The 24,941-nt window shown below is 42.1% G+C and overlaps 1 protein-coding gene across 1 annotated transcript in view; it reads left to right on the forward strand.

Moving 5' to 3' along the window:
- The first annotated feature begins 19,877 nt into the window (after positions 1–19,877).
- GNAQ (G protein subunit alpha q) overlaps positions 19,878–24,941 on the forward strand; it is a 303,060-nt gene continuing 297,996 nt past the window's right edge. The window contains exon 1 of the mRNA XM_043486867.1: positions 19,878–20,601. Coding sequence (XP_043342802.1) covers positions 20,466–20,601 — 136 coding nt within the window. The 5' untranslated portion in view covers positions 19,878–20,465. The remainder of the gene's footprint in view (positions 20,602–24,941) is intronic.

Consider the following 24,941-nt stretch of genomic DNA (forward strand, 5'->3'; position numbering starts at 1 on the left):
CACCAAACAAAATGCATTGATACAGCTCGCACTATGGGAAAATGAGAGGGTTGTGTTCAGCAATCAGAAAATCGAAATTAACATAGTCATCTTCTAAAAGCACCAAAAATGGAAGAAATTTAAAAACTCATCTGAGAATGGAAGAAACAAGGATCATCTCCTTTAAATAATAATGTATTTTGAGGAAAGTCTTATTGTATTTTGTCTCTTAAACGTATTCCTGTTTTAATTTCTTGGCAGGACTTAACCTGAATTTCAAAACCTCCAATGCTTTAAGCTGCATGTTTTTCTTCAAACCACTGAGCCATTTAGGTCCTGAGGAATGTGAGATGTTAGTTTTTGCCTTTTAAACTTTTTAGGGTCCTAACTACAACTATGTTCTAAATGATTTGGGCATAATGCCATAAAGATACATAGGACAAAGCGTTATTGTCCTTGATTTTGCAATTGATGTAACTATGAAATGGTTGTATCATTATTTTCAACCCTTGCATGAGGCTTCTTAAACAATAAGAGGGGTTATTTTTCTAATAAGAATAATATGTATCCCATGAAAATTGGATAAATCACCAAAGTAAATTATGAATTATAAAACTTCCTACTTTTGGTCAGAGTGATTGAATTGACCACCAACAGGTAGAAGACTGCCTCTGAGGGCACTTTTTTTTTTTCTATTTCAAAGACTTGCAAAGATTTGCAAGAAATTAATTATGAAAGTTTTCCTGGGAATATATTTTTTAATTTTAAAGTTTCTATAAATGTCAAATATTTTACTCATATAAATTCTCTTTTGAAAGGAGAAAATTTATAATGATTCTTATAGTTGAACATTTTTTGTTTTTATAAAGGGAATAAAGTATTGTAAGGAATCTAATTTCTAGGGATCTCTATGGTCACACACTTAAAATGTGCAAGCACTTATTACTTGGTGTCCAGCTGTTTCAATGAACCCATGCAGACAGAAATTGAGCCACATGTTTATTCCGGTCATGTGCTTCACTGAGGTCCATGCAAGAATTAAGCGTGGTGTTGACCATGGATGCCAGTTTTAACAACCCTAACCTTTTGCAAATCAATTAGGAAGCTTGACTTGTAGACTGCATACTGTTAATTAGCAAAAACTGTATCCTGTGTTGGAGAAGGTTTGTAACTCACAGTTTCTGTTGCAAATAGTTGGACACGACTGAGGGAGTAATGCTTTTCTGTTTGCCATGACATGGCACTTGCGTGGGGTTATCCTGGGATCTCAAAAAGTCAGACACGACTTAGCAACTGGAACAATGAAACAATCATAAAATAAGTGATTTCCACATTTACTCAATTATTTCCCTCCCCTACCTTAGACTGGATAAACTTCGTCTAAGTTAAAAATCTTTCTTCCTTTATAAAAGCTTATTATGAAGAGAAAAGCCACAAGCTTCTTTCTTATTAGTTTGAGTGTGAAATTAGCATTTTTCTGACTCTTCAGAAGATCCTCCAAAATTTGAACTGTTTGAAATGGACACCAAACAAGTGCTTACTTTCTCCTGTCATCTTGCTGCTATAATTGCTTAAGGTCAGAAGCCGCAGCCTGCACAGTCCCAAGGGCAGAGCAGGTGTTCTAGAAATACTTAGGGGTTGTAAGGAGCCTAGGAAGCTGCCCCAAACTATAATTACCAAAATGAGAGGCTCTGGTTGGCATGTAATGTACCTTAAACAAATGTCTCCAACTATGCCTGAGATAAACGCATCTCATGATGCCATTCAGCTGTTTGACATTTGCTTTTACATACCTGGATGCACACAAATGCTTTTTTGTTCTCATGGGAGCTAAATCATGACAACTCTGCTGAAGGGGGTTATCAATAATAGGCCAGCAAATATGGGCATCCCCCACTTTTCAGAAGTTCACTTTAAGCCACCCCACTTTTATGAAGGACCTACTTTGTACCGAAAGAAATCAGAAGATTTTTGTCAAAAGAGGTGAAAAGTGACAACATCATTCAACACTTGTTTTATAGTGAGTCGTTATGGAGTCAGCACGCAACCGGGGCAGTGACAGTGACCCGGCCAACCTCCCTCCCTGGGAACTACACTCAGCATCTCAGCATCAGCCGCCATGGCTTTGAACTGTGTCTGTGAGCATCTGTGCTTCATCTGGATTCATTTTGTGCATCTGTTAGCAATATGCATCTCAAGGTAATTGCTTCTTTGTTCACACCCTTTTGGCTTATGAAAGTTTTTATAGGAATGGGAAAACTGTACCTAAAAGTACAAATTTGAGGAACAGATTATGTGGCAAACTGGATAGCCTGGACAGACAGAATTCGTCCTTTTGAGTCATGAGCTCGAGAAAGCAGCTGTTGGGTGGGGTTTCTCTAACTGCACCATCCTCCCAATTCAGTGTCCACCACATGTCTGCTGCCCCTTCTCAAAGTCAGTTGGGACAGGACCCCCAGTCTGCTGAAACCTGACTCACACTGTCGGTTCCAGATGAAGAGACCTTAGGATTCAGGTAAGTGGTAGTTTAATGCCTTGAATCTTCCCTCCTTTCATAGTCTCTCTTCTTTAGAACCTAGCTTTGGTCATTATCTGGCAGCCACTGCCAATGCTCATCAAGATTTGAAGTTCACCCCTCCCTCCAGGCTCTTCCCTGGATGTTAGTCATGGCCATGTGACTTGCTCTGACTTGCTCTGGCCAAGGAAATATGAATGAAACTATTTAATTACTGAAGTTGAACTTCCAGTCCTTTCACCCCAATGTGGCAACTGTAGATAATACAGATTCCGGAGTAAGGACGATGTACATCAGAGCCCTCCTGCTGACATGCAGTGGATGTGAGGAACAAATAACATGTTGTTTTAAACTGTTTAGATGCAGGGGTTGCTTGTTCGTGCCGTGTCATTTGCCTGATTTAACTGACACACCTCCCCCTAAATGGAATTTGTACTCCAATTGATTTATTCATTTATTTGATCCCCAAGTCAGAACATTTTCTCATTCACAGGTATAATCCCAGGTCTGGACCTGCTTCCCTGCGTCCTTGTCAAAACTTTGCCACTTCCTGATCTTGCAGACTGCATCCCTGCCTCTGAACTTTAGCCTTGGCTAACCTCACAGACAGATCTTACGAATAATGACTGCCTACCTAATCCTTCAGTAGCACTCATTCTAGATTGCACACAGCTGGCTCATTCCATTTGCTAGAACTCCCTTCTGTAGCACTGAACAGCCCCAGGTCCCGCTGGGCCCCATGGATGCATCATCTGATCCACAGCTGTGACTTCTCCGCCAGTCTGAAGGTGGAACAGCTCCTACATTACACAACCAGTGTCCTCCGGCGGTTCCAGGCCGGGGTCTTAGCTCCTTCTGCTCTTTCACCCTGCGCTACCACGTAGCATTCCTTCCAGAGTAAACGCCGGGTCTCAGAAGTGGCCAGGTGGGAGGAGTGAGATGTAACGACTAACAGAAGAGGTCTAGTAGATGGTAGGAATTAGGGAGTTTGTTGAAGATGAGACAGGCCTCTCTCTTCTCTATGTTTTGCTAATCTTCTAGTTTTGAATTATCTCCATAAAAATAGTCACAGTATGATTTGATTCCTCTGTCCCAGTCATTAAATTTCTGACTGGGATGACAATTCAGGGGTGCTCACAAGATTTTGACAAGGATGTTTGTGATAGTGCTGTTTACATTAATGAGGAGAAACAGGCAAGATTAAAATGTGCTCCAGTGGAAGAATGGTGAATATAAATTATTAAATGCTCAATGAAGAAATATGTTATAAAATATGTAAGGATGAGAAAAAAACATGAGATTACTAAATAAAAAGATCAGACATTCAAAATGGGATGTGATACCTAATTCTAACTTTGTTCAAAAAATCATATTTACATTTTTATAGGGAAATAGAGAATTCCCTGATGGCCTACTGGTTAGGATTCCAGGCTTTCACTGCTGTGGCCCAGGTTCAATCCCTGGTCAGGGAAGTTCCTACAAGCTGCACAGTGTGATTTAAAGAAAAAGAAAATAGATGATATATAGAAAAATATTTGCCATGCTGGGCTTCAGAGTAATTTTATTACCCTCCCTTATACTTTTTTGTATTTCTCAAATTTTTCATAGTAAGCATATGTTATTTTCTAATCAGAAAATAATATTATAAAATATGCAAAGAAGTATGGTTTCTAATTTGGACATGGTCTAAACTATTATACTGACACCCTAAGGTGATAATTCCTGTCCTTTTTTGCAATCAAGGATCCTCAGATTTCATAATGGCTTCTTTCTCTCTTCCTTTTCGTCTTTGTTTTGCTCTCTTTATAACAAGGAAATTTAACAAAATTACTAAGTATTAACAATTACCATGCAGAACAAAATACGGAGGCTTCCAGAAATGTATATCTGAGGGTGGGTACTATATAATTCTAGAAGCAATATTAATAATTTTGAAGTTTCATCTTATTTTCTAAAAAGAATACTTGCCTATGAGTAAAGTGTTAGAACAATATATTCATTTGGATTATTATTTTTTAAATATTTATTTGATGAATAGACAAAAAATTATGAAAGATTAATTTTGAAGAAATCTAAAGTTGTTGGAAACTGGTTTTAACCAAACCTAGAATAGGAAATTGTTAAGCAGATCCTGCTTGGAAAGGGAAGGAAATCATTGTCAAGTGCCTGAAAGTAAGTGAAACTGTTAGTTCCTTGGTCATATCTGATTCTTTGCGACCCTGTGGACTGTAGCCCGCCAGGCTCCTCTATCCACGGGATTTTCTAGGCAAGAATACTGGAGTGGGTAGCCATTCCGTTCTCCAGGGGATCTTCCTGACGCAGAGATCAAACCTGGGTCTCCTGCACTGCCGGCAGATTCTTTTACCAACTGAGTTACCAGGGAAGCCCAGTGCCTGCTTCCTCCAAATAGCAGCGAGTCCCCAGCACAGGAATGGTCCCTCTCCAACTCACAGGACCAATCCAGGACTTCCAACTGAGCCCGACTTTCTGAGGATCAGCACCAGCCCTACTGTCGGGGTGTAAGCAATATACTACGTTGTGCAAACCCCCCTTTGAGGCAGTGCACCAGATTTGGTCTCAGCCCCTAAATTCGGTTTTGCTAACCTTCCTTGAACCTAATTCCTCAGAGGACTTAGCCTGTCCCAGGAACTAGAACCAGGTTCCCATCTTCCTGCCTTGTGGCCAACTTTCCCAATCCTGAGGCCAGTCCTTCCAATCACAGTCTTCTTCCTCTTTCTGTATCCTGACTTGCTGCAAAATGGGAATTGGTTAAATATATGAGTGAATGAATAAAAATGATGAAAGGAATAAATGGGAAATGGGATTATTTGAACTGTGAGCTCATATAGCTCCAATTCTTGGACACTGAGTAATACCAAACAGCCTCAGAAAGAACCTAGAGCAGGATCTGTAAGGCTTCAGTGGGCAAAAAAATATGATCCTCCCCTTATACTGCCCACTCCTCCCCCTATCACCCTAAAACGATGCCTGCCAACTCCAGTCCTAAGACATGCCACGAGTGGTCCCCATGGTTAGGTCATAGAGTTTGAGGTTGTTATTCAGTGACACAGCACAGCCTTTGCAAGATATATCTATTTTACTAAGTTGACAAATGTGGCCTTAGAATAAATAAGGTTGAAATCATTTGAATATGATGCATTGAGGAGACATGAATTATTTTCCTGCCATTTTATCAATATTCTCCCTTCCTTGTAGTCATCAAGCCCCTGTGGATCAACCTGGTATTGAAATACTCCTCTTATCTCAATGAAGAGAAGAGAATGATTCTTGAATCCTCAGATAACCTTTCTTTTTCTGTTCCTGCCTTGAAGAAGTTTAGAATCTATAGTCCTGGAAGTGCAGTTAGTGGAATTGGCAGCCTTGCACCCATCCTTGTGGAAGAGTGTACACTGAAATAAATACCTTTGGCATGGTGTCATGGCTTAGGTGGCATTTCAGAGCCAACCGCATGCATCTGAGCAATCTGTCATCTCATTGACATTCCACCACATGCCTCAAAATTCTCCAGGCAGGCTCAACTAAAAAATCTTGTAAGGCATGTACGTCAGGTAAATTCTAACTATAATTTAGGTGCATTTGAGTGATTCCAGACCTTTAGATATTAATCACTTGGCAGGACATAGAGTCCAAGAGAAGTGAGGTGTGATGACTTTTATTTTTTTTTTTTAATTTTTTTTTAATTCTTTGAATCAGCCATGGATTTACATGTATTCCCAATCCCGATCCCCACTCCCACCTCCCTCTCCACCCGATTCCTCTGGGTCTTCCCAGTGCACCAGGCCGGAGCACTTGTCTCATGCATCCCACCTGGGCTGGTGATCTGTTTCACCATAGATAGTATACATGCTGTTCTTTTTGAAACATCCCACCCTCACCTTCTCCCACAGAGTTCAAAAGTCTGTTCTGTATTTCTGTGTCTCTTTTTCTGTTTTGCATATAGGGTTATCGTTACCATCTTTCTAAATTCCATATATATGTGTTAGTATGCTGTAATGTTCTTTATCTTTCTGGCTTACTTCACTCTGTATAATGGGCTCCAGTTTCATCCATCTCATTAGGACTGGTTCAAATGAATTCTTTTTAATGGCTGAGTAATATTCCATGGTGTATATGTACCACAGCTTCCTTATCCATTCATCTGCTGATGGGCATCTAGGTTGCTTCCATGTCCTGGCTATTATAAACAGTGCTGCGATGAACATTGGGGTGCACGTGTCTCTTTCAGATCTGGTTTCCTCAGTGTGTATGCCCAGAAGTGGGATTGCTGGGTCATATGGCAGTTCTATTTCCAGTTTTTTAAGAAATCTCCACACTGTTTTCCATAGCGGCTGTACTAGTTTGCATTCCCAAAAAGATTTAAGCACTGAATGGTTGAAAGAGTTCCTGTGAAATTGCTTCACCCTCAGTTAATCTAGCTCTTATTTTTAAAAAATCAATTGAAACATACTTTATTTGGAGACTTTCCCTACAAATACAGTGGCAAATGCATAGTATGTAGCCTGTTAAATAGATAGCTTAAGCAGATATTAAATAGGACTTCCTCTCTTCCTAGGGAGCATTTGTTCCTTCACTAATTGGTAACATCCTTTCCTTGATCCCTGCAAAATGTCGCCGTTGAGGTCCAGTCCTCATGAAGCTAAGCAAACTGATCCTTCCCTTGGACTCCTTGTGAATCAAAGTGAAGGCTCAGCCTATGGAGCTTCTATTTACTTTTTACAAACGATATACCCCTAGACACAAAGAGTTAAAGGGGGGTTTGCATCTTCAGAATGAAGTTTTAGAAATACATATAGAACAAGCTCAAGATGTATCCGAACTAGGGATCTGGTAGATTTGTGTTAAAGTCTGGAATATGTTGGATGTACTACCAAGAAGACTTTTCTCTGAATGATGGGTTTTATTTGAACTCCCTAAAATAAAATGGCTTTCGAGTTTCTAAAATGTAGTTATCTACATGGCTTATTATTCAGTTAAAATAGTGTTTGTTGTGATTAGATAGATGCATATGTTTATTAAAAAAATATCTGAAATTATTAAAGCCTCAGAGTATTTCATAATGATGAAGAGAGATTACAGTTAGATAATAAATTACAGTATTTTGAGCCCAAACCAACCCCATAATTTTATTTTCTATTCTAATACTTTTTTATTATCATCACTGTTTTATATAGTTGATTTACAATATTGTTAGTTTCAGGTGTACATCAAAGTGATTCAGTTATATATATGTATATATATACATTTTCATATTATTTTCTATTATAGGTTATTACAAGATATAGAAAATGATTCCCTATGCTATATAAGAAATCCTTATTTGTTGTTTATCTATTTTACATACAGCAGTTTATATCTGTTAATCCCATACTCCTAATTTGTCCCTTCCCTGCTCCCTTTGCTAACCATAAGTTTGTTTTCTTTGTTTGTGAGCCTATTTCTGTTTTATACATAGATTCATTTGTATTATTCTTTAGGTTACACATATAAGTGATATCATATAATATTTGTCTTTGTCTGACTTATTTCACTTAGTATGATATTATGTAGGTACATCCATGTTGCTACAAATGGCATTATTTCATTCTTTTTAATGGCTGGGTAATGTTCCATTTCATACCCAGACACACACACACACGCACACCCCCCTCTTGAATCAATAGTCTGTTGATGGCACTTGAGTTGTTTTCATGTCTTGGCTATTGTAAATAATACTGTGAACATTGGGGTACATGTATCTTTTCAAATTAGAGTGGGCCAGTCCCATAATTTGAAAGTCAGTAACTGTAGTTTAAGATGTGAAAATTAAAGTTTTAATATATTACTCATGGAAGTTGCTATGAACTTTTTGGAGAACAATTTGGCACTCTATGTCAAAAGCCTTAAGTAGAGTATGTCCTTTGGACCAATAATTATACCCTGTTTCATTTATTCTAGGGACATGGAGATACAAAGATTTATATGTAAGGATTATTCATTGCATCATCATTCAAATGATAAAAATGGAAACAACATAGATGTCTAACAGTTCAGTATTATTTGAATAGATTATTATCAAGTCACACAATGGAATGCCCAGTAGCCATTAGCATAATTTTTGAAGTATATTTAGTAAATGAAAAAAATTTAAGGGAAGAACAAAAACTAAATAAATATTTATTGTAAAAGTAGCAGAACATTGGAAACAAATACTCACCAATAATGGACTGGTTAAGAAACTGTAGGGAATCTGCACTGGAAAAACTATGCAGGGTCAAAAAGAAAGGTGAAGGCCATGGGCCCATCTCTGAGATGTATTGTAAGGAAAGCAAATTATAGAATAGGTTGTGTAGTATGCAACCATTTTTGTAACTAGAAGATATAGCTATCAATATTTCTGGAAGTCTGCCACAGAACTAGTAACACCGGCTGCCTCTGAGGAGGTGAGAGGTGATTAGGCAGTGGGAGGGGAGATTCACTTCTTGTGTAAAATTTCATCCTATTTGAGCATTTTCCATGTGCCTGTACAAATTAAAAAATAAATACATATTATGTCCACTATGATCTTAACTTGTAAATAACTTCATGCCTATCCATCTGAATAGAAAAGATTCAAAATCAAACAAAAAATGTCAACAAGGGTTATCTTTGGGTGGTAGGGTGATGGATAATATTAATTTTCTTCCATGTATTTTCCTGTATCTTCTGTATTTCCTGTATTTTCTCCTCCCTTCCCAGGACAATCAGCATTGATAAATATTTTAAGAATATAATGAAAGGAAAAGGGAAATTAAAAAATGTCTAAAGGGGGAATTCCCAGTGGTTAGGACTCTGCGCTTCCACTGCAGGGGGCATGGGTTCGATCCCTGGTCAGAGATTTAAGACCCTGCATGTCTCACAGTGCAGCCTAAACTAATTTAATTAATTTTTAAAAATGTCTAAAGTCCTAATGAGACAGTTGGTGAGGGAGGGGCTTGCTTGGTTCGGTGATGTGAGTATTGAGCCTAGCACTGCTGCTCTATTAGTCAGGACTGGCCTTACTTCCCTATGGCTAACTATTCATCTACTGGCTGAGGTCTACACATATATAATTAATTTTATTACTATAACTCAGTTCTCAATCTTGCTGGCACATTGGGATACTTTGGGGCATTAAAAAAAAAATAACCAAAAATATACTAAGCTTTACCCCCAAACCAATTAAATCTGAATTCAGCATCTAGTATTATTAAAGTCTCCTCGGGTGATTCTAATCTGCAGCCAAGGGTCAGAACCACACTTTAACCCAGAGCTTTGATCTAGTTGAAAATGTGAATACTCCTGCAAGGGTGCTTTGATTTATTATCAGTAGGTTATAGACTTCCTGAGAATAAAGGTAAAAGACTAAGTGAACTATAGATTCTTTCCCAAAACATGACAAATTCTGAGACCAGGAAAGCTGGAGGCCGAATGCAACTTCTTCCAAGACTCCTTCAGTTTTGGGGCAAAGGGAATAGAAAATTGATAATGAGAAACCCACGTTCTAGCTCTGTTTTTGTCTCTTCCTGGTTGGAGAACCTGGATCAATTTATAGAACTTCTAGGTATGACCTTGTTGTAAAATGTGCCAACTGGATTAGCGCAGAGGTTTTGAAAACAGCCTAAGGGACGAAGAAAGAGGAAGAAGTGTGGGGATTCCATGTTACACACCCTACCCCCCATCAGTGGATTGACTTATTTATAGATTTATAGATTGGCTCTCCAGTATGCTTCATTTTAAAGAAGTGATTCCAGGATTAAAAAAAAAAAAAATTCCCTAGAATTTGTTGTATGACTCTGGGAACTCAAACTGGGGCTCTGTAACCACCTAGTGGGGTGGGATGGGGAGAGATGTTCCAGGGGGAGGGGGCACGGGTAAGCCTATGGCTGACTCATGTTCATGTTTGGTAGGAAACAATGTAATACTGTAAAGCAATTATTCCTCAATTAAAAATAAATAAATTTTAAAAATAGCCTCCAACTAACAAAAATAAATGAAAAAAAAACAAACAACATTTCCCCTAGATCACATGGCTTCTTAGCTCTCCTTATTCTACAATCTTCACTTTTTAATGTAAGCCCAATAGGGAACCTAAAATGTGTGATTTTTCCTGTATTTTCTCATCATTTTGGGGGGTTTGATTTTCCTGATACAATGTGTTTTAAGGTATTCTGTGGAAGCTTCTACTTCCATTGGATGATCAATGACTTTTCAACCTAGTTTTCTTGTTCCAGTGTCACATGCAGAAATCCTGGATATTTTTAAGTTGTAAAAAGTAGACAAATTTCCACAGCTCATTCCTTCCCGGGAATGACAAATCTCCCACTTGTATACCAACTCATATATAACTTCCATACCAGGGCCAGGATAGGGTAAGGCAAGTGAGCCTTTTGTCTTGGCTTCAAAGTTTAAGAGAGTACCAAAAAACTCAGTAATTAATACAAAAATACATGAAGAGCAAATTATAAAAATTTAAGTAAAGGTAAGATCACCAATAGTTCTCTGCTGGGCCATACTGGAGCCCATGGCAAAAAAATAAAAGTACTTCACTCACTTCAGTCTATCCTAGGTCCCATTCCATACTGTTGAAAGTACTCACCACAAATAAGTTCTTAAGAATTTGTATAAGATCAAATGGAACCTAATCAAACTATACGCTTTTGTCCAGCAAAGGAAACCATAAATAAAACAAAATGACATACTATGGACTGGGAGAAAATATTTGCAAATGATGAGACTGACAAGGGATTAATTTTGAAACTATACAAACAGCACCTACAGTTCAGTAACAAAAAAACAAGCCATCCAATCAAGAAATGGGCAGAAGACCTAAACAGACATTTCTCCAAAGGGGACATACAGATGTCCAACAGGCACATGAAAAGCTGCTCATCATCGCTAATTATTAGAGAAATGCAAGTCAAAAATGCAATGAAGTACCATCTTACACCAGTCAGAATGGCCATCACTTTAAAAAATCTACAATAAATGCTGGAGAGGGTGTGGGGGGAGCCCCCAACACTGTTGGTGGGAATATAAATGGGCGTAGCCACTATGGAAAACAGTATGGAGGTTCCTCAAAAAACTAAGACTATAGTTACCACATGGTCCACAATCCAACTCCTGGGCATATATTCAGAGAAAATTCTAATTCAGAAAGATACATGCGCCCGAGTGTTCACAGAAGCACTGTTTACAACAGGGGAGATGGAAGCGACCTAGGTGTCCACTGACAGATGAATGCCTAAAGAGGATGTTGGGTGTGTGTGTATACACACACACACACACAATGAAATATTACTCAGCCATAAAAAACGAAATCTTTGTAGCAATATGGGTAGACCTAAAGAGTACTTACTAAGTAAGTCAGATAAAGGCAAATATCATATGATACTACTTATATGTGAAATCTTAAAAAAAATGATACAAATGAACTTATTCACAAAACAGAAACAGACTCACAGACATAGGAAAAAACCTTATGGTTATGAAATGGGAAAACAGGAAATGGGGAAGGATAAATTAGGAGTTTGGGGTTAACAAAAACACACTACTATATATGAAATAGAAAAACAAAGACCTACTGTATAATATAGATAATGATATTTAATGTCTTATAATAATATATAATGGAAAATCTATAATCTGAAAAAATATATACACAGACACACACACACATATGTATGCATGCATGTGTGCCTCAGTAGTGTCCTACTCTTTGTGACTAAAAAACAGCAACAACTATACATACATATATACGCATATATATATGAATCACTTTGTTGTACACCTGAAACTATGAAAACATTGCAAACCTGCTACACTCTAATTTTTAAAAATGTGTGTGCATGTTAGTCACTCGGTTGTGTCCGACTCTTAGCGACCTCATGGACTGCAGCCCGCGAGGCTCCTCTCTCCATGGGATTCTCCGGGCAAGAATACTGGAGTGGCTTGCCATGCCCTCCTCCAGGGGATCTTCCTGACGCAGGAATCAAACCCCGGTATCCCACACTGCCTGCAGATTCTTTATCATCTGAGCCACCAGGGAAGCACTAATTTAAAAAAAGAAACTAACCACACAAAAAAATGGAATTTGTATAAGAATGGAGAGATAGAAATACATTGACAAATTTGAAAGAGGTCTCTTGGAAATTTTGTGGCTCAAATAGATTTTGGTAGGCCTAACAGATAGGAAAAGAAAGAAAAAGTGAGCGAGAGATACTTTTACATTTAATTTTGTGGTCAGAAAGAGATATTTTATATTCCTATTTAAGACTGAAAATCCATTAGGTTTCTTGTGCTACTGTGCTCAGTCACGTCTGACTCTCTGCCACCCCATGGACTGTAGCCCACCAGGCTCTTCTGTCCATGGGATTCTCCAGGCAAGAACACTGGAGTGGGTTGCCATTTCCTTCTCCAGGGGATCTTCCTGACCCAGGGATTGAACCTGAGTCTCTTGCATTTCCTACATCGGCAGGCAGGCAAATTCTTTACCACTGTGCCACCTGGGAAATCCATTAGATTTCTTACATCTTGGTAAAATTCAGAATGGCAGACTGAAAAATTTTGCAAGGGTAGTAACTAATTAGTAAATAAAGGTGATTATTAACACCATTTCAGTCACTGAGAGGGCAGCATAACATAATTCAATTACTTATGTATTTTTCATCAACAGGTGCTGTGTTTCATTAATTTATCATACACTGAGTAATTAACAAATTGACTATATATTGTGTCATGATCTTAAATGTATATCATTCTTATTACTAAAAATGAATTTGGGATAGGAAATCAACTTTCCTATACAGTTGGTTTAGATGGCATTAATACATTTCCACTGGGTTTGGAACAATATGTTTCATTCGCAGTTTTCTTGATACCCTAGTGTGGCCAATATTCTTTGATGAACCCATTTGAGGCAAGATCTTAAAGCACAGGGCCAAGGTACATTTTATATTGAGGGAGCCAAGCTTTGGTGGGTACCATCTGGTGAAGGAAAAAAAAAAAAAAGGCAGACCGCCATGTGGCCAATATATGGCCTCTTTGATTGAAGGGTCTCTTATTATCTTTTAAAATTTATTTTTAACTGGAGCATAATTGCTTTACAATATTGTGTTGGCTTCTCCCATACAACAGCGTCAATCAGCCATAAGTGTACATATGTCCCTTCCCTCTTGAACCTCATTCCACCCCTCTAGGTTGTCACAGAGCACCAGGCTGAGCTCCCTGTGTTATACGGCAACTTCCCATTAGCTATCTTTTTCCCATGTGGTAATGTATGTTCCAATGCTACTCTCTCAATTCGTCCCACCCTCTCCTCCCCCACTCTGTCCAAAGTCTGTTCTCTCTGTCTGCATCTCTATTCCTGCCCTGCAAATAGTTCATCAGTACCATTTTTCTAGATTCCATATATATGTGTTAATACATGATATTTGTTTTTCTGACTTACTTCACTTTGTATAACAAGCTCTAAGTTCATCTGCCTGCAGGGTCTCTTTTTAATTCATTCAACAAATGCTTATTCAGCATCTACTAATTCCAGGCCCTGTTCTAGGTACTGGGTTCAGGAGTGAACAAAATAGGCAAAGATCTTGATTCTTACCGAGGTATACATAAGAAATCATCAAAGGGAGATGAGTATAAATGGGATAAAGGATTATTTGATTTAAAGACAGGGAAATGAATAGGAAACGAATAGGAAAGAAATCAATTGCCTCTATCAACTACCTGATTAATTTCAAAATCCAATCTTCACCCAGCTAATTGCCTTCCACGGTCCACCGGGAATGCCCACACATACAGCGTGTTACTATAATGTGGAATCTAAGCTGGTTTAGGTTTTACAGCAGTGGGGAGTAAAGCAGGTGGTAGAAAAAGTTGCCATCTGGGAATACAGGGCCAGGATTGCCAGATCTTGACCAAGAACTGAAATACCCATTTCTGTGTCAATCACTAGATGTTTAAGTTCTGACAGTTAATTCAATTTTTGCAAAAGTACCACTGAGTCTAAAGCAACCCTTCTGTACCTCAGAGACCACCGAGTTTGTAGCCTTTGTCTTAGGTTGGAGTCCAGCAAAACCAGGGATTCTTGTGGGACAGATGGCTCCAACTTGTAGTAATGACAGGGCAGGAAGTTCCTATATTAGCTAAGTCGTTATTGACCCTTTGGGTGCCAAAAGGATTTTAACCCATGATTTCGGTAATCTTACGTCTCACTACTTGATTTTAGTATACATTCATTCATTTGCTCATTCATTAAACCTTCGTAAATGACATTTCTGGCTGAAACACTGGTCTACCCAGCTTAAAAATGGCTCCCATGTGGTCAGCCTTGTAGGTAGGGCCTTCCAATGCAGGGGGCCTTGATGACCTTCACACTGGGAGATACAATGCTGCCTGTGATAATGCTAACCTTGCGTGAGTGCATGCTAAGTCGTTTCAATCATGTCTGACTCTTTGCGACCCTATGGACCATAGCCTGCCATAGTCCTCTGTCCATGGGATTCTCTAGGCAAGAATACTGGAGTGGATTACCACGCCCTCCTACAAGGGACCTTCCCAACCCAGGGATTGGGTTGGGAAGGGATCAAACCTGCATCTCTTACATCTTCTGCATTGATAAGTGGGTTCTTTACCACTAGTGCCACCTGGCAAGCCCAACGTGACCCTTGAGTAAGCACAAAATATACAGATACATTTGATTCGAACCAGAGGATCATTTGGGGGCTTCCCTAGTAGCTCAGCTGGTAAAGAATCCACCTGCAATGCGGGAGACTCCGGTTCGATTCCTGGGTTGGGAAGATCTGCTGGAGAAAGAATAGGCTTTCCTTTTTTTCCCAGGATTCTTGGGTTTCCCTTGTGATTCAGCTGGTAAAGGATCCGCCTGCAATGCAGGAGACCTGGGTTGGATCCCTATACTGGGAAGATCCCTTGGAGAAGGGAAAGGCTACCCACTCCAGTATTCTGGCCTGGAGAATTCTGGGTCGCAAAGAGTCAGAGCAATTTTCACTTTCACTTTCAGAGGATCATTTGGGCTTCCGTGGTGGCTCAGATGATAAAGAACTCTGCCTGCGATGTAGGAGACCCCGGTTCAATCCCTGGTTCAGGAAGATCCCCTGGAGAAGTGAAAGGCTACCACTGTAGTATTCTTGCCTGGAGAATTCCACGGACAGAGGAGCCTGGAGGGCTACAGTCCATGGGATCACATGACTGAGCAACGAAGCACAGAGGATCACTTGGATGCATTTCTAAGGGTGGTGATGGAAAGATGTCACTGAACTACTCTATCTAGAATATCTGCCTGGTGACTTTGCAGTGTGGGTATCTTATCTTTCAGGAGAAAGCATTCTTTTTCATGCATTGTTCAGTCGCTAAGTCGTGTCCAACTCTTTGTGACCCCAAGGGCTGCAGCATGCCAGGCTTCCCTGCCCTTCACTATCTCCTGGAGTTTGCTCTAACTCATGTCCATTGAGACAGTGATGATATCCAACCATCTCATCCTCTGTTGCCCTCTTCTCCTCCTGTTGACCCTGAAACCTTTCTTGCACCAGAAACACTGAAATCTTTCCTGCTGTTTTGAGACTGTCCTCTAGGTGGCGCCATTTATAGCTCTCTGAGTCTCCCAGGGCCTGCTGGCCTGCCTTCCCCCAAAGCAAGGCCACTTTTATTCCTAGGTCAGCCAGCTTTGTCAGCAAGCACAGAACAGAGGAGCTTTCCCAGCTCTTGTAGGAGCTGCAGTGTTTAGGCTGACTTCTAATTGGCCCTTCAGGTAGCCATCCTGTGCCTACTTCAGGCTGCTTTGCATGGTGGCTTGGATAACTGCTCCTTCTTCCCAATTGCCTCTAGCAATCCATTCTCTGTACTGTAGGTTAGGAGCCAGTGCTTCTCATTTCACATTGCTGTTTTATGCATGCAGACTGCCTGCCCAAATAGATTATGAAGACTTTGAGGGCTTTGTATGCCTCAGGCATCTGGCATAGGGCACTGCTTGTGACAGGCACAGTCTGTGAGTGTTTGTTGTTGATGTAGGTTCTGGAATTGTGTTTATTCATCTCTTACTGAGTATCCATTGCAGGCTAGGCACTCTTTTGGATGCACTGAAAACAGTTATGAAAGATAAGGTCTCTACTTTCAAGCAGCTCCCAATCTTGTGAAAGAGCATGAGAAAGAGAAATAGACAGTGGTATTACCGTGTGCAGTGCATGGTGTGAAGCAGCCACGCCAGATGATTCTGGAAACAGGAGAAGTACAGGCTTTTCCTTCCCTGGGAGCATCTTTTGTGAGTGTGCTTGTGGCTTTTTCATTCTTTGACCCTAGCATCACTCCTGGAGACTGAACTGTGCCTCTGACTGTTTTTCTTTGCCAGTGCCCAAAGAACAGGGTTGCATGATGGTGGAGGTAGAATGCCACAGAGGAGATGACAGTTTTCTATTTTCCTCTGGTGTTCACTGCTCCTAGGGTTTTGTGGTTTGCTTTTCAGCCATCAGTAATTGCCTTCGAATTCTCCAAATGGTTTATCTTCTCACTGTCTATCTGGGGGTGATTTGAAATTGCTGATTTACTTTTAAGTGGTGTAGAAACATATTTATTGAAAACCTATTCATTTCAAATGTCCCCTTTCCTGTGAAGTCTTCAGTTCTCCTGAACAGAAGGATCCCTTCCTTTTTATACCTTTATAGTGTTACTTGTATCCCAACTTTAATACAAATTGATTTCATTCTCTTTTATTGGAAGTGTTCAGAGTCACATAATGCCCTGAGACTTCAAGCCTGTTGAAGACAAGGACTATATTTTATTCATCCCAGTATCTGTCTTCTTGCACTTTCATCTTAGTTTTGTACATATGGTAGGCAATGAATACATTTGTTGATTTAATGAACTAAGCCTTTGTAACACGATTCACATTTAGTTGAATATTTTAGCATATTTGCTTGTAGAATATGGTCACAACTTCAGTAGTTTCAACATGGATTTTGTTCGCGTGATTTAGGTTATGTGACTATTTGCCTGGCAAATGCTTTCCAGACACATATGCAAAGGTTTCTGAACAGATCTGGGCTCAGACTTGAAAATTTCCTGTTTCCTTATTGACACTCATATACGACTTTATCACTGTAGAGTGTTGGTTTTCCTTACTTCCCAACTTATTCCCAGTGCTTGAACGAACATCCTCTTGATTTGTCTAATCCATTCAAATATCTACTAAATGCCAAGGACTGTCCCTGATGCTAGGCATACAGGGGGTGATAAAAGAGACTTTTATTGTTCCACAATGTGTTGAAACAATTTAATTCCATTCATCCAAAAATAGGTCAATTCAGTAAAAATGGAGGACCTGATAGGGTAAGAGCCCAGGCTGGGAGACTTTTAAAAAAAATCTTAGATCTTTGGCCAGGAAACCAGACACTTACTTGAAGATTCCTGACTTTTACTTGATTTTCTAATGTTTTCTATCTCTCTGCAACTCATGTATAGACATATTTAGAGGATGCAAACTTATAATTCTTTTCCCTTGATGCCATTTAAAATTTTGGCATGTTGAATTTCAATGTTTAATTAGTCAGTTAATTTTAAATTTTAATTTCACAGCATCCACATAAGGGGGTGAAGCTGGTGAAGTTTGTCCTTTCTGCTTTCCTAGCCAAGGTGAAATTTAATTACAGTCGACTCTTCTGCAGGTTATGCATCCTTGAATTCAACTAAAGGTAACTGCATTTTCTAGGCCAAATATCTTTTAAACAGGAAGTCTAAAATATAGATCTTATGTCTAGAGGACTTGTTTGATCTAAGTCATGGTATGTGTGTGTCTAGGGGTGGAGGTAATGGCAAATGAACGGAGGCAGTTACACACCTGTCATTTGACAATCCTATATGCACTCTTGACCTGCAGTAATAGAATCATGCCCTCATTTTACATTCTGGATCAACAGGTTGCACCAGAGACTTCTCAGAAGCAACATAAAATGTGAAAAACGGATTCCTTTCTTAAGATACAATTTCCTCTCAGGCTCCATTAAGGCAGAAAGCAGTATGAGTTACACCTCTTGTAGCTATTAGATCAAATACAATTTGAACGAGCAAGCATTTTTTTGGCAGTCGCCTGTTAACAACAAAATATAAGCAAACCACATTTTAAAGTAAACTACCTCAATCGAAAGTGAAAAAACAAAATACCAGAATGGAATTTTGCTGTGGCGATTCTGGTTTTCTCATTTTTCTTTCATTCTTTCCTTTACCCTTATTTCACATTATTTTGCATTTTCTCAGAAGTCATAATTCCATCTCGGTCTAGAATGGTGAAGTCGATTACTTGGCTGTTTAATATCGTGTGCCTTTTTCAAAAACGAGAGGAGAGCTTGTAAGAAGAAAACAAAAACAACTCCAATGGCATGAAAAGTTGGAAGCTAGCAGGAGGCTCTTGGAAACTGGGCCGCTTTATTTTTCTGCTCTGGATTTAGATTTCTGTCTCCAGGAACTTTTGTGAATAGTTTCACCTATTAAGTGTCCCTTGCCCCTCTGCGAGACAGTGACAATTCCGTGTCCTCCCCGGTCGCACTGCACGGTTGAGTGTATATTATTTTCTACGACTCAACTTGGATCAGAGGTGACGGGACATACTTTCCAACCGAATGGCGTTTTAGAAATAGGCACAGGAAACAGCATTGAACTAGGCGAAGAGCCGCGCCACGGATCTGCTCCGCGCTGCCCCGGAGCGGCAGGCGGGAGGCGCCGGCGCCGAGGCTGCCTTCGGGGGAACCGGGCGGGTGTTCGCGGGGCGGCCGGTGCTGGGGGCTTACGGGGCCGAGATCCCCGCCTTCCCGGAGAAGCCGCGGCCGCGTTCCGGAGGCAGTGGGCAGCCGGCTGGCGGAGGCCGCCATATTCCCGGTTTACCACGCCCGGGCGGCGGGCCGGTAGCGGCAGGTTGGCGGCGGCCCCGGCTGCGCCTCGGCGACCCGGCCCCGCCTCCCGCCGGGGGCGGCCGTGACCGCTGAGCCCGCGGGCCCGACCGAGGGCGCGGGAGCGGGAGGCGCCCGCAGCGCCCGAGGGGGCCGGCCCAGCGACGGAGCGGCGTGAGCGAAGCGAAAGCCGCACTGGGAGGCGCGCCGCGGCGGCTGCGAGCCCAGGAAAGCCTTCCAGGAGGGGCCGGGCGGCACCGCCTCCCGCTCCCCTCCTCCCGCGCCCGTCCCCTCCCTCCACCTCCTCCCTCCGCCGCCGCTGCCGCCTCCCTCCCGGATCTGTGCTCCAGTTCAGAGAAAGAAGAAAATGTGTGTGTGTGGCGAGGGGGAGGGCGAGCTCTGAGCAGCCGCTCTGCGCCTGGCAATCGGGGCCGGGGGGTGGGCGTCTGGCGGAGGCGGAGGAGCGCGCGGCGGCCGGGCGGGCGGGCCGGCGAGCCGGGTTTGCGCGCGAGCCGGGCGGTGGGCGCGGGCAGGGCCGAGGGCGCCCGGGAGCCGTGTCAGGCGGCAGCCAGGAGCCGGCGCGCCAGGCGCGGGGAGCCGTCGGCGACCGCTCGCTGCGGGGACGCCCCGGTGGATGTGCTCTCGCCGCCGGGCGCACGGCTTAGGGGAGCCTCGGCGGCGGCGGCGGCGGCGGCGGCGCGGGGGGCGAGGCGGGCCGCCTGTTCCCGGGGAAGGAGGCGCGGGCGTCTGAGCGAGGCCGGGCGCGGCGGCCTTCCCTAGCGCGCCCCCCGAGCCAGCGCCCGCGGCCGCCTCCCGCGCCGGCCTCGCTCGTCCCGGCAGCCCGAGCCGCCACCACCCGCCGCACCCCCGGCCCACCTGGTGGCCCCGGCCCTGGCCGCGGCCCCCGCGGCGGTTTCCCGAGCTCGTCGTCCCGGACGCGCGCCCGGGCGGCGGGGGCTCGGCGGCCACCGCTGCCTCGGGGGAGCGAGGGCGGGAGGGTGTGTGTGCGCGCGTGTGAGCAGGGGGTGCCGGCGGGGCTGCAGCGGAGGCACTTTGGAAGAATGACTCTGGAGTCCATCATGGCGTGCTGCCTGAGCGAGGAGGCCAAGGAAGCCCGGCGGATCAACGACGAGATTGAGCGGCAGCTCCGCAGGGACAAGAGGGACGCCCGCCGGGAGCTCAAGCTGCTGCTGCTCGGTGAGTGCCGCCGCGGCCGGACGCAGCGGATCCTCCCGCCGGGCCTCTGCGCCCCCCGCCCACCATCCCCAGGCCCCGGACTGCGGCCCCGGCCCCCGGGCGCGGGCGGCTCGCCCCTGCCCTCCCCGGGCGCGGCCCCGGCCACTACCCGCACCCTGAAGGGCGCGCGCGCGCGTGCAGACACAGGCGCGCGCAGAGGGGTCGCGGCTGGCAGCCCGGGGCCTCGGCTTGTCCCTCGCGGTCGCCCCGAGGGCTGTGCACTCGGGGTGCCGGTTTGTCCGCTGTGCATCTGCTGAATGGCACAACGCTTCGGGGAGACGTGGGTGGGAAGGTGGGCAGGAGGACTGAACTTACAGTGTCGTGGCCGCGGCGCCCCGTGGGGCGGTGGAGCGGAGAACTGTGTGTGCGTGTGGCCTTAGGTGTCAAGCGGACCCAGGGCGTGCGGTGGGGTGGCCTGTGTGCATCCTTTATCCGTGCTTTTAGGGGTCGGGAGCGAATGGTGGAACGGTGGGCAGACTCGCGACTGGATTCTCTAAGGAGTGATGATGAGGGAGCCGAGTGGTTGGCTCTCTGAAGAAAGGGGGCTAACGTATTCCGGGAGCGGGGAGGTGAGCAGATATATGTGTCACACGAGTGCGGTTCTCTAGCCACCAGACCTCCGACGGAGGGACCCAGAAGAGTTTCTTAATGGTGACAGGCGGGTTTCTAGTCTCCACCATCCCTTCCAGATAAAAGATGAGGGATACGGGAGGGTTGTGCTGTGTGGTTGTTGACAGCGATGGGTATCTTTTGTTTAATGTGGCAACCCAGATGTAGGCCTGAATTCACAATAGTTGCCAGTACAGCCTCTCAATTACTCTCAGGGAAACAAATAGAAACCTTTTGTTTAAAACGGACAGCATTTTAGTATCTTTGGAATCTGGGCTAGAAGGAAAACGGGAAGTGAACAGCAAAAAACGTCCCTTTAATCTCTAAAAAATAACCCACTATTCTGCCTTCACATTAAGTTAGCAAGAAAATGCCATTTCTCCACTAGGAATTTTATTGATTATTATCTCTGGGAGAATGTTCAGAATCAACATTCAGGCCAGCACGACATAACTCTGAGCTATTGTGTTAGGAAGAACAGCTTTGCAGTAACAGGCCTGAAAAATGTCTGCACTCGTGTTCTGGATATTTGCGTGTATAATAAATAGGTTTCTCAGACATTTCTGGAAGAGAATAATGTCAATTCTGATTTGAGAAGCATGCATTTTCCTTCTTATCTTGAGCATTCCGTCTCCTGGTTCAAGGAACCAATTGCCTTTGGGAGGGAACTGCTTATGTACTGGATCATTTGCAAGAAGGAACAAAACATAATGATCAGGAATGGTTACAAATGGTTAATTCACATGCCATGCTTCATGTCTTCATTTTGAAACCAGATTAGATAAATGTGCACATGTTTATAAAGAACAGAAGGCAAACCCTGGATAAAAGGGGCGGGCTTTAGGGAAGGAAGCCAGGGAAGGGGGAAACTGCTGTTGCAAAAGGAAGATCTTTTCATTTTTTTATGTTTATTCTCATTTTGAGCTACTTCTCATGGCTGAAAAGGTGAATATTTTCTGAATTCTCAAGATTGAGAAGAAACTAGAGTGGGTCGGAGACACGAATGGAGTTTAAGTGCATGATTAAGGGAAAAAGCATGTGTTTTAGAGAGACTTGAGGATGGTTTTTCTTTTGCCCTGTGTAGAGTCTTTATTTGTTTGTTTGGCTGTGAATAGGGCGTTTGAGGTCTCTCAGGCCAACCCCATTGCCTGAAATGTGGCAGCCCTGGGTTCCTAGCAGCTGAATTAGAGCTCAGGGAATTTGTCTGAGGGCCTGGGTTTGAATGTCTAGGAGGACTTTGGGGGAAATACCCACAGATGGATGCTTAGTTACATACTGTGGACTTAAGTAACATATTGTGCTTTTAAAAATGAACTTGGAGATAATTTTATAAGGACAAAAACTAAAGTAAAACAATTTTACCACTGAAGTGGTAGTGTGGAGAACTTTTTTTCTCCCCTTCTTATTAGATTGTTGACGAAGGTTTAGTACAGCCTCACCCCTGCCCCCTAATATGGCCTATTAGAAGTGGTAGAAAAATAGGACATCAGTTTAGCACCTACATTTATTAGCACTTTAAAAGTATACAACTTTTTGTTAGAAACCCAATCCCTAGACATCACGTAAGGTTTACTCCAGCTTCATGTTCTGGAGATGTTGCTTTTGTAACATAACTATTGCAGTACCTATACTATGTAGTCAGTGCTGTCTGCTCACTGTAGATTTGTGTGTGTCCTCATGATTTTTGAATCCAGGAGAGGCGTGATGGTTGGTTTGAATCAGGGAAGGTATCAAGAGGCGTTCCTTTTGAGGAATGCCTGATGTGCTGCTTTGATGAGTGCACTGAATCTTCATTCATGTAAATGAGGCCCTTCAAAAGATTCACCAATATTTTTAACTACTTTATTTAAATTAAGGGATCACCACTGTATTTTAATGAAATTCAATGTAAAATTATTTTCAAAGTAAATTTTAGTTCAAAGCATGACGCCATTTTAAGGAAAATGGGTGTATTTGGCAGGAGCCCCTTGTTAGTTCACATAATTAGCTAATTTTATATTGTGAAGAAATTAGAGAAAATAGTGGTTACCTGCCTAGATGAAAGCATGGCAGTGAAATTTGGGCTGCCTTGATACATAACCAGCAATTATGCCAATATGTTTCAAAGTCTATGATACTTACTTATTTTGATGCTTATTTTTAAAAAAGTGAAACTCAGAAACCTAGTGTCATAAAATATATTAAATTTTGAATTGTTTTCTTTATTCATTTTCTGAATTCATTTATGTTGGTATATTTATTTTCTTAGACACCTCAAAGAAAACTGTTTGTAGTCTACATAGATGTACAAGAGAATATTTTAATCTGAAGTTTTTATATACTTCCTAGATGTAATATACATTTCTTCCTTTAATGAATATTTATGAATATTAACTAAATATTTCTATTGGTGGTAGTAGGTCGCACTATTTAATATAATCTGTCTTTAAGTCTTTATAAAACAAGTGCCATTGAATACCTGCTTCTGGTCAATGATATTCTTCTGAAAATTTCAGCTTCTTAAAGATACATTTTTTTCTCCCCTTTAACATGTTCTTCTTTTACATGTTTTAAACTCTTTACTCTTCAGATCTTAATCATCAATAGAAAGATTTAGCAAAATGCTGTGTTTTTTTTTTTTTTATTGATTGGATTCCACTTACTGAAGAGGCAAAGTTTAGGCCAGTTTTAGGTGAAAGAATATATGTTCTTGCTCTTCTAACTGAATTACAAATGTGGTTGGAAGTTTTCTTCCTATTCTAGACTGGAAGCTTAGGAAGGTAGGGACAGATTCTCTGTTGCACGCTGTAAAATCCCAGCTTCTAGCACAATCTCTAACTCATAGAGTGCTCTCAGTAAGTATTTATTGAATAAGTAAGCTTCTGTATAACCTTCCTAATAGAAATTGGGGCCATAAAACAATGAAGACATTATAGAGACATGGAGAAATGTAGAGTTTTTCTTCTGTGGCAGAGGAAATCTTGACCTTTGAAAATAACTATATGTAACTGTTTGAGCCAATTGACTACAAATTAGTTTTGGGATCTGAAGTGTTAATGTAGGATGTTTTATTGCATAGTGCACCAGTATATTACAGTTCTGTGCTGGTTGCATTTGGAATGATAACAATCGTGTTTAAAATATGAAAGTTTAAAGGAAAAAAAAATCATACCATGTCTTGATTACTTTTTTTTTTTTGTATAGAGGCTAGCTTAACCCTCTCATCTTTATGCCATCTACTTTTCTCCATGACACACTCACCAGAGTGAATTTTTAAATTCTTTAGAGGACAGGTGGTGACTGAAGAGATTTTTACAACTTACCTATATATAATTACGTGAGAAGAACCACAGCGGTTAACTTTTAGGAAATGTAGAAAGAATGATTTTAATTTGAGCAATATACATTTGTACTGAAAACTGAACAGTTCCAGAGCAGGAAGGTACCTGGAAGGTGGGGAGTGTTGTGACAAATTTAGAGTATGTGGAGAGTTCATTCATACAGGTCTGGGTTAAGAACACCCAGCCCACCACCCCTCTGTAGAGCTCACTGGTGCACGGATGGGGGTGTTGATTGCTCAAGTTAACCTAGCGGTTACTTGGCTGTCTAGGATGGCTACTCAGAATTGCAGAATGAAAGCTTCCTTCTAAGCGACCCTAATAACAGAATCTCCCTGGAAATACCATAATATGGTGATTATGAGGCTGCTTTAA

The sequence above is a fragment of the Cervus canadensis genome, chromosome 14 (genome assembly GCF_019320065.1).
Source record: "Cervus canadensis isolate Bull #8, Minnesota chromosome 14, ASM1932006v1, whole genome shotgun sequence".
Lineage (NCBI taxonomy): Eukaryota > Metazoa > Chordata > Mammalia > Artiodactyla > Cervidae > Cervus > Cervus canadensis.